The sequence below is a fragment of the Pomacea canaliculata genome, linkage group LG11 (assembly GCF_003073045.1).
Source record: "Pomacea canaliculata isolate SZHN2017 linkage group LG11, ASM307304v1, whole genome shotgun sequence".
Taxonomy (NCBI): Eukaryota; Metazoa; Mollusca; class Gastropoda; order Architaenioglossa; family Ampullariidae; genus Pomacea; species Pomacea canaliculata.
Window position 1 is genome coordinate 4420919 of NC_037600.1, and position 16916 is coordinate 4437834.

Consider the following 16916-nt stretch of genomic DNA (forward strand, 5'->3'; position numbering starts at 1 on the left):
TCCCGGAGCCAAGAACAGAGCAGACGTAGCATACATTTCAGTTAAGTACACTGACCCAATGTTTAGCCTTATGAAACAGAAAACTAGCTTTCAGTTTGATCAGTAGGTGCTGGAGGAATCAATGGCGCCAGGACCAGATGGAACCTCAGCCTTCACCCGCTGTAGTGGTTGAATGAATGGAGTGGACGTGTCCATGAGTAGAAAGGAGAGCAGGTGGAGTATCGGAAATCATTCCAACACAGGCGGGGTGGAAAGTCCATGGAAATATATCCTCACCAGGATGGAATGACCTGCCGTGCACTTCTTGCATTTCCTACATCTGCAAAAAGTTCTGAACTCATCTGACGAGGTGTCTGAGCGTTTATTTACAGCAGTGATCAGCAAAATCGTCGTCATGGCAACAAACACTTTCGCTATAAATCTGTGTATATACATGTCGATCATTGTTACCTTATATTTTTATTTTAATAAAGAATGTCATTGTGGTGATGTATTTGAAGATTCTGAGGGTTCTTGATGGTGAGCAACTGAGGTCTGGGTGACAGGAACTTGGAATCCGTGTTCTAGCCACCCGTGAACTAATGTCTACATGCCATCATAATTAGTATTTAAATAGATAATAAAGTATAGAACAGAGATATATCTCAAAAAGATCACGATCAAGTCCGGTCTTCGTATTTCAACCCAATGTTACATGTATAATAAAGCAGTAACATGACAGAGAAGTCTCATGACAATGTAGTGCAAAGTATCATATAACAATATATTCTTTTTGTAGTACAGTCTTGAAATACATGTATGCAATAAATGTAATAAATCTAAATAAAAAATATATACATAAACCTTTCTATTTCTTTCTTTCTCTCTCTTTCTCTCTCAAACACACATACAAACGTATAAAATGTTCCACAAGAAAAAGACAATTTAAAACATGTTGGACCTGAGTATAGGAAATAAAATCAACGTCTAACGGCATGTTTCCCCTCAAAGCTTTCCTATAAAAGCCATGAATATTGTATATCCGAGTTTTTATTGGTCGATTATTGCTGTGCTGGCAACAACGGTAAAAGGTCTTTTATTTCCCGCTGGTCACAAAGACCGGCCGTCCATTCTCTATTCTTGATGAAAGCGTTTTGTATTACTTTTTAAAAGCTGTTATATCCAAGTTTTAATGTTACCAAAATTCCATTCAATCTTTTAAAGAACAGAATCATACTCAGAGCAGAGTCAGAAATATAAAAATGAAAAAGATAATCAGTATGTTTACTTGTTGGTGGTTTAATAGCAACTGTGTTGTTTAATTATTGCGGAATTTGTTTTAGGTGGAGTATAATTTCCTTTAATAATTTTGAACTGGATTTGTGTATTTTTGTTGTTTTTTTCCGTTGAGGTATAAATATGGCGACACTTGAGGGTAAAAGCTTTCCTTTGTCCTCGCTACCCATCTATCCAACCTCATACAAAGTACTTGCTTTTGTTGACTTCCATTTGTTATCCGCCATGTCTGTGGAGATATTATCTCTAGCGATGTGAGGTTTCACATAATGTGAGCAGTGCATTCAGAAAAGGTTATTATGGTTATGAAATATCAGCGAAGGTAGAAAGATTTGAACTTAACACTATAAAGGGAGTGAGAAAAATTAAATAAGTGTGCACTGAGCTGTGAGATGTGCAGCATTTGATGTCCTTCTGTAGCTTTTGTTTACCCTTAGCGATTAATTGTTTACCTAATATCTTTACTGCAGTGGGGTGGGATGTCTATTATCATTAACTGTTCCCAATCGTTGAGTTGACATCAGGTGGGATTGGCGCCTGACAAGCAGCAAACGAGCAACGAGCAACATCGACCATCCTGCTAGAAAAGATCAAAGGCAGACAAATAAAGAAGTAAACACTGTAGTCTGACAGACGGCGCTGCGATCATGATGTCTCACCTGATGTTTTTAATCTTCGTCGTCGCTTGGTCGACCTGGACTGCATGCAAAAGGTTAAGTAAACGATTTTTTTTTCTGACCATTGCATTTACCGAATATTGTTTATGTCTTGTAATCTTGTATCTTATAATCTTCAGCTTCTTTGTTTTAATCTCTTGTAAGTTTCTTCCACGTTTTGTCATGCTGGCTACATCTTTTATCCTGAGAACCATGTTTTCCTTGAAATGCTCTAAAAGAATGAAAAATAAAGATACTCGTGAATATTAGACTGTAAACCACGAATAGCACAACTTTCTGCTTGGCAGCTGTCATTTTAATGCACTCACAGTTACATTTAAAACTGATTTTCTATGAAGGTAAGTGTGTAAGAAGTCATTTTAACAAGTTTATACGCGCATAAATATCTACTGGGAGTCGAATAGATAACCAAGGGGTTAAAACGCCCGCATCTGAATGCGATGTGACGCAGACGTCACACCTACTTAGGTGAAAGGTCATGGTCTTCGAACAAGAGCTTCACCAGACCAATCATGTCTCCGAAGCTAATTTCACCATATTTACTGCAACGGGGTGGGATATCTATTATCATTAACTGTTCCCAATCGTTGGGTCGACATCATCACTTGAGGTGGGATTTGCGCTGGACAAGCAGCAAACTAGGAACACACCCGAGAAACATCGACCATCCTGATACAAAAGAACAAGGACAGACAAATAAAGAAGTGAACACTGTAGTCTGACAGACGGCGCTGCGATCATGATGTCTCACAGCATGTCCTTAATCTTCGTCTTCGCTTTGTCGATCTGGACTGCATGCAAAAGGTTAAGTAACAAAAATTTCGGACAATTTTATTTACTGACAGGATGTTGCTTATGTCTTGTCTTATAATCTTCAGTTTCTTTGTTTGAATCGTTTGTATGTTTCTCCCATTTTTTTGCCATGCTGTTTGTCAACATCTTTTATCCAGAGAACCATCTTTTCCTTGAAATGGTCTAAAAGAATGAAAAATAACCCGTGAATACTAGACTTCAAACTTAGTAACAAAATGGTTCGCCGCTAGAGGTAGAGTAGTTTTTTCTCCAGCTGTGCTGCAGCTGTAAGGGCCACAACTCAGGACGATACGTTCCTAACTCAGCGAGTTATCTCGAACACCATACGATGGAAAATTTTTTTTTACCTACATCAATCGTTGAAGGAATGAAAGTTTTCAATGAAGGTAAGTGAATATTTTGCTCGCTCAGTCAGCCACGTTTATTTTCACTGTGTGTTGATGAGATTTAGCCGTTAGATTATAGTTGAGATATTATTATGAGACAATGACCAGAAGACGACCTGACTTCCGGCAGCGCGCAGATGGAATTTGACAAGACTTTTGATGACAACAATACAATTACCTTAAGGCCAGACACCGGTCGAAAAATTGTCAAAAATTTTTCATTTTGGCCATTTTCAGATTACTTCATACTGTCAAAGTTCATATTTTGTTCTATTCACTCGCCAAGTGGTTTTTCATAGAATAATCTAGAAATATGTCTATTTTGTCAATGAAAACATCTACTTCTATCCTATTTACTTTTCCCGAGCGCAGAATTAGCGAGAATAGAGAATGTTTGAGACATAGCAACACACCTCGCCACGTGGCAACTGTGTCACATCGTATATCGGTCGAAAGGTCAGGACATGAATTTTCAAACAAAGGCTGAGTCAAAACCCTTAGAAGGCCCCAAGCTATGATACAGAGCTCTTTTCTAGACGACACAAAGGGTCGGAAACTTCCTTATATGGACGCATGCGTAACATACTTTGCATATAGCCAATCAGAATTCACTAATGCCGACCTAGACGGGGTCATAGGGCACACGAACACGCTTCGGCTGTGCTCGGGTATCCCACAAGGCAACGTCATGGCCTCCGGATGTATAAACAATGGCGACAGCAAGTCAAAGCTTGTTCTGGGATATTTTCTTTTCTAAGACATTAACGTTAATATTAAATGTTTATTGTGACTGTCAGACGCTCATTTCTTCTCACAATACCACGTGCAAAAAAATAAAAACCACGTGGACATTCTTAGACCGTCGTAGCAGCTAAAAAAAGTAACTTAGTGAACCGAATTCGGCTGTTGAAATCACCATCAGTCATGTGGTAAGCGAGCTGAAAATAAAGCGAAGTTTTAATTTCTGCTGCAAATCTCGGTAGTAATCAGGACTAGATGCGAACATTTACACATTTGAGTCAACTTGCAATGCTAGTTATTTATGTACTTTGTCAGGAATGTAGGGAAACAGAGCTTACATCATTTGCACAGAAAACAAAGGTTGGGTGGGTTGGATGGTCTTACTCCAACCAAATGTAACAACAGGAATGTGAAGACAATTATGTATAGCATTCCTAACAAACAATGAAAACTGCTATCTAGTCAAGTTTGAAGCCATTCAGTGTCTAGAGAGCACATCATTGTCAGCCCCCTAAAAGGCCAGACAGCTATAGTGCTGTTTCCCAGAAATCTTGACAGAAAATAAGATAACCCTAGCCACAAAAAATCAACCATCTTTAATCCATGTGACTACAGAGGTAATTCATAAAATAATCCTAGCATACAGAGGAACAGAACATGAGCAGCTGCTTAAATTCTGGTGCACTCAGTGATGTATCTCTAGATTTCATGAATAGGTTATTCTTATTCCTATTTGCCCCCAGTGGAGCATAGGGCTGCAAGAATTGGTTATACTCCACTATAAGCTTTTGAAATAATTTCTTTAATTGATGTTCATCCCATCACCCTGCAACTGAAGGCTAAGAAAGATGAGAGTGTTTCCTACTAATGCTGCTACTTCAGTAGATGCTCGCAAAAATTGGAAGCAATATGCGACATCATCACTAAATGTTAGATAGCAAAAGACCAAAGATGGCAAAAACCATGAAGCTAGTGGACACTGAACTTCTATATAACTAACTAACCTATAACTGTGTCGCTCAATGTTTGCAAACACCATTGTTTTTATTACTGTGTACTTCTCTGAAACCTGGTCAGCAGTTGGGTACACAACACAACCATGTTGACTTTTCTAAAAGTGAATAAAATAATTAATTTTATTAGTAATGTTAAAGTTATATGTAGTAACACATTGAAAGATGGTTATATTTTTCATTCAGCAGGTAAATTACATGAAAGGCTTAGACAAAACAAAGTTACTAAGCTTGATATTTCTGCTCGCGCTTTTTCCGTTCATTGTTTTTGTTACAGTTTGTTTACTTAAAATCCCTATAACTTTATATTGACATGTGATACAGGCCTAAATTTGAATGAAGTTTTCTTCATACATATGTAAACATTTCAGTGAGAGCTTTTAAAAAATATTTAGTGGTTTAGTAGTTACTAAGCTTTCACTTTGTTTTCCTTCGCCTTTTCAGTTTCTTGTTTTAGTAAGCTTGTTTAGTTCAAAAGCTTATAACTTTATATTGGCATGTGATACAGACCTAAAATTGGGTTGAAGTTTTCTTTATTCATATTTAAACATTTCTATGAGAGTTTTTAAAAAAATATTGAGTAGTTTAGAAGTTACTAAGCTTTCAGTTTTTCTTTCCGCGATTTCTCAGTTCCTTGTTTTGGTTAGAGACTGTTTACTTCAAAAGCTAACTCCTTCTTTTTGACAAGAGATATAGATCTGCAATTTGGTTGAGCTTTTCTTCATACAAATTTAAACATTTCTATGATAGATTTTTAAAAATTACTTAGTAGTTTGGTAGTTATAGCGTTTTACATCAAAATTTCTTAAAATTTAACACTTTTTTACAAAAAAAATTATAAAAAAAAAACTAAGAGGAATTCGCAAATTCTTTATCATAGAAATGTAGATCTGTCTTTTAGGTAACTATTTCAAAAAGAATTTTGAGTCTACTCACAAAATTGAAGAAGTTTTTAGCTTTTAAAATTGTTTGTTTTGGCGCCATTTTGGATTGTTTCCATGGCAACCGATAGCGCGACGAGTGCAGTAAAACCATTTTTTGAAACTTCATTCAAGGGCTAAATAGCTGATACAAAAAAATCCGCGCTATCCCGTGAAACAAAAAATTTTTTTTTTTTTTCGACCGGTGTCTGGCCTTAAGTTCATGGCTTTATTGCACTATTCACTAACCTTTTACCTATTTAGAACACAAAAGTATTTGCTTCATTAGCAGTGTTGTCCATAGGAATGGGAATCCCATGGGAATCCCATGGGAAACGTCCCATGGGATGGGATGGGATGGGATGGGATGGGACAGCACACATTTGTATTTCCCATGGTAGTCGATACTTGATATTGTAAAATAAATTTACGCTGAAATTTGCAGTTGCGTAAGTAAATTATTGGAAAAATGAACATAGATTTCCACTGCTAAAAGCAAGTGCGAAAATTGTTTTGGCCGTACCAGCAGTGTTGTCCATAGGGATGTTATTACCATAGGAATCCCATGGGACGGGATGGGACAGGCATAAATTGCCATGGGATAGGATGGGATAGAAAAATATGTCCCATGGACAACCCTGTTCATTAGTCTGACATTTTTTTCATGAAATAGTAAATAATATGAAACGTACATAAACATGGAGATCTACAATCACCGAAGTGTTCGCATATTTGTTTCACCTTGGTCTTTTTCTTATATATAAAATCCGCTTGTATTGGTAACTGTGTCAGGCTTGTTTACTATATTTATTTTTGTTCAAAATTTTATTGTGCTTTCAGGATGTTGATTGCCTGTTACTTATTCAAGATAGTTGTAGTCCTGTTCAAAAATCGGTAGTGACAGCTGTCGTGAACTCCGGGGAATGAGCACGCGAAGAGGGTCAGAGGTTGCGATTGCCGTTGTCGCGGGCTGATCACACTCTCGACACCTCTACCATCTGACACCAACGTTTACTGTACGCGCACACTTACACTAACTTGCTAATTATACTTTATTTGACCCAGAGCCACCAGCGGGCATGTCCAATAACCAACACAAGGCAATTGAGTGTAAATGAGAAGGTTGTTAATGATCGAGAAGTTTACAAATGAATTTACTTCTGTATCAGCGAACTGAAATCAAAGCGTTGATCTTGGCCTATTCATATACAACGAGTTTTTAAACAATAAGAAGAATATTTAACTATAGATACTGTTTGATGTGAAGTTAAATATAAAGGTTTTGTGTTATTATTTTTTATTTATCTGAAGGGAGGATCCATCATATTTTTCTTGCTGAATCAACAACCAAATCACACCCAGCAGGGCACCTTACAGTCCAAAGGGTCACAAGGGTGTGAATGATATTCAGCACTTACTAGAAAGGAATTTTTCAATCACCGCCACATAGGCATGCTCTGTCTTTTAATGGCTGTAATACCTGTGTTTTGGATGAGGGCCAGTGCTAATCTGAGCTGTCATCAACATCTTATTTCTCTGTGAACGAGCATGGTGTGATCGACTTACTTGAAGACATGGCTCATTCTGTCAAATAAAATGCTGAAAAATGAAAGATTGTGTATCAAAAAAAAAAAAAAAAAAATGAAATACAGTCAAATCTCGCTACTATGCCACCTACTGGGACCGAGCAAAAGTGGCATAGTAGCGAGAGTGGCATAGTAGCGAGAGTGGCATAATACCGGGGGTTCGTAAAAACGGCTTTATTTGCTCAAATTACCGGTCAGTCCAAAACTCTCAAGAATCGTCGGCTGGCGCTAGCTGTCTCCTCTCATTCTCACCTCTTCATCCTTCACCCCTCCCAACCACATCCGCACACCTGCATCCTGTCGCTAGTCGACCCCCTCCCGCTCTCCCTCTGTCACGTGGCTGTCACCCGGCGAGCGACTACCCCGATCGCCACCCTCCATCCTCCCTGTGTGCGTGCTATGTTCCATCCCCACTAACTGCAATGTCCCACACTACCATACAGTATAATAATCGAGCACTGCGCGGAATTTCACAACTTGTGTCTTTTAACAATCACAAAAAAGTGGCATAGTAGCGAGAGTCTGGGGTGGCAGAGTAAATTTTTTTTACATTGAATTTATAGTCGGGACCGAGCAAAAGTGGCATAATACCGAGAGTGGCATAGTAGCGGGGTGGCATAGTAGGGAGATTTGACTGTATATGGTTGTTATGTGTTTGTTTAGCAAGAAAACTCCTCACAATGGAGAAATTGATAAATCGTTATTTGAAGTTCGTTATGAATCGAGTGGTATTGTCTCTGGATTTACCGAATGACTGCTACATGTTTTAACTGCATGTGTGCTTTTGAGTTCTGAGACAGACCACGATAATCATGAATAATAATAAGTAAACCTATGTTTATTGTTACAAAAGTGAAATTAAGCCTAAACGTATAATTATTCCAATATTTTTGTTGATAAAAGCTTCTCTTTTGGTAGGAGATGTGAAGGGGTGGGGGGCGCAGTATTTGTCTTTCGCCGAGGCCCTGCAAGACTCTCTTTAGCTGTTGTTACTATTTCCATGGAGACAACTTCCATATATGGAATGCTGTGATGGCGGAGTCATGGCAGCTGTCCCTCGTGTCACAGACAACAACGATTATGTGTCAGGGTAGTGCACCGGCAACAAGAGGCACACTTCAGGTCGAGTGCTAGTGCCACAATGATTCTGCTTCTGTGAGGCTACCAGGGAGAGGAAATGGCAAACAACTTACAGAAAGTGCGGCCTTGGAAACCTTTCGCAAACAGCCTTGAGCTATTTTATTTAATCTCATGGAAATGGCGGACACCTCACATCATTTCATGCCCTTTTTACATTCAATACAAAGCTTCTTTTAATATTGCTGTTTTGCTTGTATAATAAATGCATATTTTTCTGACCAGACTATAGTGACTTGATAGAAAAACTACACTAGACTACTTTGGTTTTGTATAACAGCCGCTAACATGGGAGTTAAAACTAATAAATATCACCGTAACCCAAACAACAGAAATATGCTAAAACTTATGGAAAAAATATGAAAAAATTTAAAACACAAAATGTAAACAAAACTTTGAAAATGGAAAACGTGTGCCCAGAAAATATGTTGTTACTAATTATTATGAGATCAGTGCTGAGGTCTTAAAGCTTCATTGATGCAAGTAGAAGGATCCTACATGTGTTGTTTATTAAAACCTTGTATCCACCACCAATTGGTGCAACTTACCTTGTAGTGGTGTGGTGGCTTGTGTGCCTCGTCGACCCACAGAGCTATGTCGGCGGGAGCCTTGTGCTCCTGGCAGGTCCAACCAAGCCGAACAGGTCTGTCAGGGTAGAGGCCAGACTAAAGTGTTGCACCCGGCCAGAGGATGGTCGTTAGCCTTGGACGGCAAGTCTCTCTACGAGAAAGACACTCGGAAAAGAAAACTGACGCCGAAGACGGATGTGCTGGGCCATCGTGCGCTTAACGGCAGCACAACGCACTGACACTCGCATGGAATGGACAACGCTCACTCTAAACGATATGGTGCTTTGCCTGTGGGGTCCCGCCAGGCGGGCGACAGTGCCGGGCCCTGCGCCTCAACAGGGCCCACCCCATGATACTGGTGGTCACCACGCCCCGATGCGAGGAGCCAGGCTTCGGAGGCGGAGGGAATGGCACTGGCCGAAAAGGAACAACAACCACAGAAGAGACCCTGAGGCCTCTCAACATCCTACAGTGGAACGCCGAGGCGTTTACAACAAAAAATTAGCCCTCACCGAAAGAATACATGCTGAAAAAAAATAGATGTGGCCTGTATTCAAGAACACACACCTGAACCCAACCACAGATTTACATCAGAGGTTACCAAACTTCGGATGGACAGAGAAGGCAAGACACAAGGGAGGTGTGCTGATTCTTGTAAAGAATAACATCCCAGCAAGAGATTTCCAAGTGGACACGAATCAGCAAGCTGAAATAAATGGAGTCAAGATTACAGTAGACAGCACTGTGCTCACTATCTTCAACCTGTTACTGCCACCCGACAAAGAACTTCCTGCAGACTCTTGATATCTGCCGAAACTGCTTGGCTGTCGGCGACTTCAACAGCCATCAACCTGTTGGGGCTACGACGAGACGGATAATAAGGAGAAGAAGTGGAGGATGGCAGATCGATAGCAAGATGATCCTGTTGAACGATCCAGAAGACCCACCGACTTTTTCTTCTCGCGCAGATGGTCTCCTCAACGACCTGAGGGGTCCTTGCTTTCGCCACTGACGACCTCTCAAGAAAAAACAGCAGAGGGTACAGAACAGTTAGGCGGCAGCGACCACAGACCAGTCAAAACTGGCCATCAACTTGCAGTACAGGCCCCAGATTCAAAGACATTTCCAGGTGGAATTACAAGAAAGCCAACTGGGATACTTTCGTCTCATTGTCAGACCAGTACACCAAAGGAATACGGTGGCGGACCAGAACATCAACCGTGCCATCGTGCATTCAACAAGGCGATCTTAAAAGCTGCCTCAGAAGCAATACAAGAGGCGCACGAAAGAACTATAGGCCATACTGGACAGAAGAACTCCAAGAACTAGAAGATTGAAGTCTCCAAGATCAGGGAAAAGGTTGAGAATGACCACCATAGAAAAACACATAGCACTGGAAAGAATCAAGCGCAAATTACAGAAAAGCCTGCAACGAAGCTGCAAGAAAGAGATGGAGAGAAAAGACAGAGGAACTAAATCTAGACAGAGAAGGAAACAAGTTATGGAAGCTGGCAAGGGCGATGAATGATGAAGATACTAGAAGTGCACCGATCGTCATACAAACAAGCACAAGATATGCTAACAGGTAGAAAAGCGCAAACGCTTTCATTGACAGCTATGAAGAGGTCAGCAACATCACAGTACCAGAAGAAAAGAAACAGCAAGTTCATGAAAAGAGAAGAAGAGAATTCAACCAGCGAAAAACACCAGGAGAATATATGAACAAACCATTCAACATGAAAGAGTTTGAAGAAGCAGTCAAGACCCTAAGTCAGAAAGAAATCCCCTGACCAGATAAGGTCACCAATGAAATGCTGCAACACCTGGGCCCACGAGCCAAGACCAAACTCCTCGACCTCTTCAACAACAGCTGGAACAGCGGCCATGTCCCCCAAATCTGGCGAGAGGCAGACATGTGCCCGTCCACAAGAAAGGCAAAGACCGAGCGAAGGTGGACAAGTTACAGACCCATAAGCCTCACCAGTTGCGTGGGCAAGTTAATGGAGCGCCTCATCAACACCAGATTATCATGGCACTTGGAAAAGAACAACATCCTTACACCAGAACAAGCAGGGCTTCAGACAACATCGCTCAACTGAAGACCAGGTTGCATACATTGCCCAGAAGATCGAAGATGGTTACCAGGACAAGAAGCACACGCTGACGGTGTGGATAGACATGGAAAAGGCCTTCGACCAAGTCTGGAAAGATGGACTGAGGTTGAAACTCCAGAAGTGTGGCGTAACCGGCTGTATGTACCAGTGGATCTCTCAATACCTGAAAAATAGGAAGGCCAGAGTCCACGTTGGTGAACATACAGCCGAAGAAGACGCTGAGCAAGAAGGAGTTCCTCAAGGGGGGTATCAGTCCTACCCTGTCCTTGTCTTCATAACGACATCATCAAGGACCTCCCCTCGAAATGTCCAAGGAGCCATCTATGCAGACGACCTGGTCCTTTGGTGCACAGAAGAACACCTGACAACTGCCAACTACCGACTCAAGAGGCGCTTTAATGTCCTGCAGGACTGGACGAAAGGTGGCTTGTCAAAGTCAACCCCAAAAAGACCACCTACACTATCTTTTAGTCTGTCCACTTAGGAACAGAAGGCCACTCTGAAGTTCGATGGACAGATTCTCCACTGGAGGACAACCCTACCTACCTTGGGGTAACCTTCGATAAGAGACTTAATGGAAGCCTCAGACCAAGAAGGTCGAAGCCAGAGCCAGGTGCGACTTGCAATTTATGGAAGAGTTGGCTGCACGAACTGGGGCGCGATGACAGAATCCTCAAGAAGCTGTACACCGGAAGAGTCAGACCAGTCCTAGAGTATGGATGACAGCATGGGGCACAGCAGCAAAATCCAACTTTGAGAAGGTTAGCAAGGTTCAGAACCAAGCAGCCAGACTCATCACTGGAGCCATGAGGTCTACGCCCATACAAGAACTGGAGACAATCACAGGGTTGGAATCACTTGAGGACCGACGTGACACAAAGATGCTCGTCCAAGCCGCCAAGTTCAAAGAGACTTCCAAATCACCCCATGAGAAACAGACTGGCTCAGCCGACGAAGGGAAGGTTGAAAAGGGGAAGTTTCATCCACCAGGCTAGGATCCTTGAACGAAAAACACCGAGACATCTTGGGAACACGACCTCAGAGAGATCCCCCTGTGCCGGACAAACCCAGCATGGAATGAAACTGCTTTCCCCCTGATTCAGCTGCAGCATCCCTGGTGTCAGCAAGAAAGACTCCCTAGACGCTGTGAAGAAGTCCTGTACTATGGAGTATATCCACAACAACTTCCCACAAGATCAATGGACTCACGTGTTCACTGACGGGTCAGCCGAACAAGCCGTGAAAAATGGTGGCGCCGGAATTTACATCAGGTACCCAGGAGGAAGAGAAGACCGTCTTTCTCTCGCAACCGGCCTCTACTCCACCAACTTCAAGGCTGAAGCAGTTGCTATTCAGACCGTGCCACCACGTTGAAAACAGCCCAGACACCTCAACAACGTCGTCTTCTTTACGGACGCACTGTCTGTCCTGCAGGCCTTACAGACTGCCAGAGACAAGAAACTGAACGACCTGTCCACTGCTCTCTCCTCCTTATGCGGAGACTGCACAGTCGTCTTACAGTGGATTCCCTCCCACTGTGGGATTTTTGGCAACGAAGCCGCAGACACTCTTGCCAAGGAAGGATCCAAAAAAAGAGCAGCAAGACAGGTCCACCACCTACAGCGAAGTCAAATCCATCATCAAGAGCCAAACAGCACAACAAGTGGCTGCAGCAGCACCCACGTTTCAACCGAAACGACCCGTACTACCTGCTTACAAGAGCTGAGCAGGTCATTATTTTTCAGGCTGAGGACAGGCCACAACCGTCTCAAATACCACCTTTACACCAAGCTCCGGATCGGCCAGACAGACCAGTGCCCGTGCCAGACAGGCAGTCAGACAACAGCACATCTACTGCAAGAATGTCCTATGCACGAAGAACTCAGGCACCGCATTTGGACTGATGAGACGCCAGTATTGAGGAAGCTACACGGCAGCCTGGAGGACCTGCGGCGCACAGCATCATTCGTGCAGGAGGCAGGCGTGTCCATTTGAGTGAACGACGAAGAAGAAGAAGAAAACCTTGTATCGAGTTCTCCTGAGTGCATTTTCGTTCAGCATACCTTTTTTTTATTTGCATCATAAATGGTAACATTCTAGAAATAAAATAGGTAATGTGTGTACCTTGAAAATAAAGAGGAATAAAAGAAAGTGTGTTTCTTTCTTCGCCCTTGCATAATTTTGAGTTTACCAAAAACCTTTCTAGAGTGATCAAACTTTTCGTAATGCTCTAGACAAGGCATTCCAAGACATTCTCATTTATATTCACAAAGACTTTAATGAACAGCCAACCTATTGCTTACTTTATTTTCTGTTGTTATTTTCAGCGATGTCCTTTGGACATGGGACGAAGCATTCGATGACGTCATCAAGGCAGACAACTCCTCACACACACAAGTGAGACGAGCCGTTAACGTGGGTCACTGCGCATCTTTGTGCACCTCAAACGCCTCGTGCTCTTCGTTCTTCTTCCTTCCTAAGACAGAAGAATGTCGTTTACATGAGATTGTCTTCGCCAAACGAGCTGGCGGCCAGTCGTCACCAGGTGCCAGATACTTCAAGGCTTTCTCTGGTAACAGTTTATGCAAATATCTTGAGATTACTAATGTATTACATTCTTTTTCTGCGAATTTTTTATTTGTATTTATTTCTGCATTTAGAAGCAGAGCTAGATCATTATCATTTGGTTTCTTACATTAGATTGTAATGTTGAATGACAGTAGAATAGCTATAACAATAGTAAAGTCATTTAAGAACGGTAACTTTATTGTTGGTACTTTTTTCTTATTTAAAAGGTAAAGGATATGGTCTATCACGAATATCTTGTATTGAAAAGTGTAAGAAACATATGTTATTATACTAAACACTAAACATCTGCTAGAATTGTCCTTTGAAAAAGAAACTCATCGTCATCATTGCAGTCATTATTGTTAACATCCGGGTTACATCCGTTTTGTGTGTTAGCGGCCTGTTCTCGTGACGGGTATGTATGGCTGCGTGGTCCACGCACGTGCTTCAAGGTTTATTCAGATTCCCCGAACTTCAGATCCGTGTACCAAAGCTGTGTCGATGCTGGTTCACGGTTGGCTGTTCTGGACAAAGAAGACAAGCTGAGAGGAGTTGCGGCGTACTTTGCAGACCTCGGTACATCCTAGTTTATATATATATATATCCCTTCTGTTCCGCCGATACTGAGTAGCTTTTTCGTTCTTTCTGTCATCGTAGACGAAAGGAAAACAAATACATGCTAATTTCCTTTTCTCTGTATATTTGATGGCAGCTGCTTGGTTTCCTAAAGTTATCAAGATAAATTTTAAGATATACAATGACGCGAAACAGTTATTTTATTTTATTCAGTATGGTCTTTGATTTTAAGAAAAGTGAAAATTAGGCAGTTCCATCATTAAACCATTTTTGTGGGAAACAGTGAACCTTTCTCCAAATTTTGTATGTTTGTCCAAAAGCTAAGATACACGTTATCAAATGAAGGACAGGGATTGGCTCCGCCATACACCTACCATGACTTTAAGGAGATTAACCAGTTTTAGAAAACTTTAAGCGCTCAACACAGAAAATTAAGAAAATATCGGAAAAAGTCAAACAAGTTAAAATATTAAAAATATTAAAACTAAGAAAACAAAGACACACAGACAGAAACGTATACCAAGACGTATAGTAGGAGAATGTAGACGAGGAACCAAAAGTAAACATTATAATATAAACTTCATACTTATTAATCTTGCAGACACTCCGATTACCCGAGCCTACATCGGCGGCATGCGAGACGGAGTTGTGAATGGTACCCGAACCAACTGGAACAATACCCTTGACCCGCTGTACTGGCTGAATGGAGTAAAGATACCCACTAGTGGGCCTGACTCCTACTGGGCTCTCCCGGATGTCAACCCCTCCAATAGCTATGGCATTGAAGGGTGCATGGAAATCATTGATAGATTGTGGAATGACATTTCCTGCGTCAACGGACAACCCTTTATCTGCGAAAAGATTTAAAGATGATCTGTCAGGTAGCAAAACATTATTTTGTACATATTCCAGATATAATCACGAAAAGCATTTTAAGTGACAAAATAAGAAGTATAAAAATTTTAAGTGTTCCAAGTGGGGTTAGGTTTGGAATGGCTTTCGTCACGTACTTGGTTGATCAACTGCTACGAAGTCCTTTTATCAAATCCAGCTTTCAGGTTTTACCAAAACCGTATCTTTGTTCATCTTGCTAGTTATCTTTATAATAAAATCTTATTTTTATTAGTTTTTAAGTCACCTTTAAACCAAATCATGTGTTTATTTATCTTGCAGACACTGGTCGCCTATCTCTTCACAAGCGGTGTGCGGGAGAAGCTGTGGATGCTACCCAGATCATCAAGAAAAGAGGAGGGAGAATCTGTAGAAAAATATACCTTTTTTTTGAACGTTTATTTATGTGTTTAATATTGTTTTCCGCTTACTTGATGGTCAAAAGCATGGCAGTGTATATTTTGATGCATAGGGAAGGACATTTATTTGTATCCATACGCTATCAGCTTCAAAAAGAAGTCGCCTGCAGGAAATTAACCCTCAGTAGAGTGTGCATCAATATTTGTGTAAATTACTTTTTTCATCCCATTCTTAAATGTTGTGTTTATATTAATGATCTGTTAGTGACTTGCATACTTGTTAAAGTAAACTAAAGTAACTAGATGTTAAAGTAAACGTTGACCAAGGGCAATGTCTGATCACATTTTATCAAAGTACTGTCATGATAAATGCGAGCATTGACGAAATCAAGAATATCAACAAGTCAATACCATAGAAACAAGATTTAAAAACGGCAAGTTTGATTGCGACCTTTTAGAATGAATCAAATTACAGTATAGTAATCAGATTATCATTTTTAGGTACTGTAAACGTAATACTAAACAAAAATAATATATATAAGCATAATGATAATAAGAATTAGCAATCTCTAAGTAAGACAATACATTTCTCGTAGTGAATGTTAGGGTCATATGTTAGTGACAGACACCCACAATTATTTGTTGCGCAGATTTGTTAGTCACTGGGATACCAGTGACCAGTTTTTAGGGTAAAATTTGACTCGCTTAATGATATCAAAAACGTTTGATAGAATTGATATTATTTTAAAAAATGACTGTGCATTAAAAGCAATATTTTACAATCACCTTATCCCTCTGGGTTTAAGGACTGTAAAAAATGTATAGTGACAATTTTGTAAGTGCTGTAAAGTAATATGATAAATTTAAATTTAATACAAAATATTTTTTAAAATATATCATTAGCACTTGTGCGTTTAAATGTCTGCTTACAGTATTTATTATTAAAAATCTATAAAAAAAAAGTAATGCCTTTCTTTGATTGAATGCTTTTTGTTTGCAAAATATGATTATTTCTTTTTGATTGAATAACAGGGCTTAGTTCTGTGAGAGGATGCTCATATGGTCAATGGTAAAGGAACTCTCAACTGTTTTCTCGTCTGCCTTTCATCTTAGTATGAAAATGCACAATCATATACCTGATATCTGTCTGTGTTTTAATAACTAGATGGTTGTACATACGACATTTCGAGCAACTTGTTTTCTACAATGTAAGATAGTTTCATACTTTCTTTTAACCATATTCAAAAGCTGTGAGGTGTCAGATCCACCTCAGGCACAATGCTTATTGCAA

At 40.5% G+C, this 16916-nt stretch overlaps 1 protein-coding gene across 1 annotated transcript; it reads left to right on the top strand.

The window, feature by feature from the left end:
* Positions 1-1857: 1857 nt before the first annotated feature.
* Positions 1858-16507, top strand: LOC112575436. The gene is made up of 5 exons (XM_025257308.1): positions 1858-1987; positions 13559-13803; positions 14196-14375; positions 14977-15256; positions 15549-16507. The coding sequence occupies exons 1-4, from the start codon at positions 1923-1925 to the stop codon at positions 15240-15242; spliced, it is 756 nt and encodes a 251-aa protein (XP_025113093.1). The 5' UTR covers positions 1858-1922; the 3' UTR covers positions 15243-15256; positions 15549-16507.
* Positions 16508-16916: the final 409 nt, after the last annotated feature.

Coding starts and splice junctions, on each gene's coding strand:
- LOC112575436 (XM_025257308.1), top strand. CDS start 1,923: ATGATGTCTCACCTGATGTTTTTAATCTTCGTCGTCGCTTGGTCGACC. Junction 1,988..13,558: donor ACCTGGACTGCATGCAAAAG/GTTAAGTAAACG, acceptor TGTTATTTTCAG/CGATGTCCTTTGGACATGGG. Junction 13,804..14,195: donor ATACTTCAAGGCTTTCTCTG/GTAACAGTTTAT, acceptor TTTGTGTGTTAG/CGGCCTGTTCTCGTGACGGG.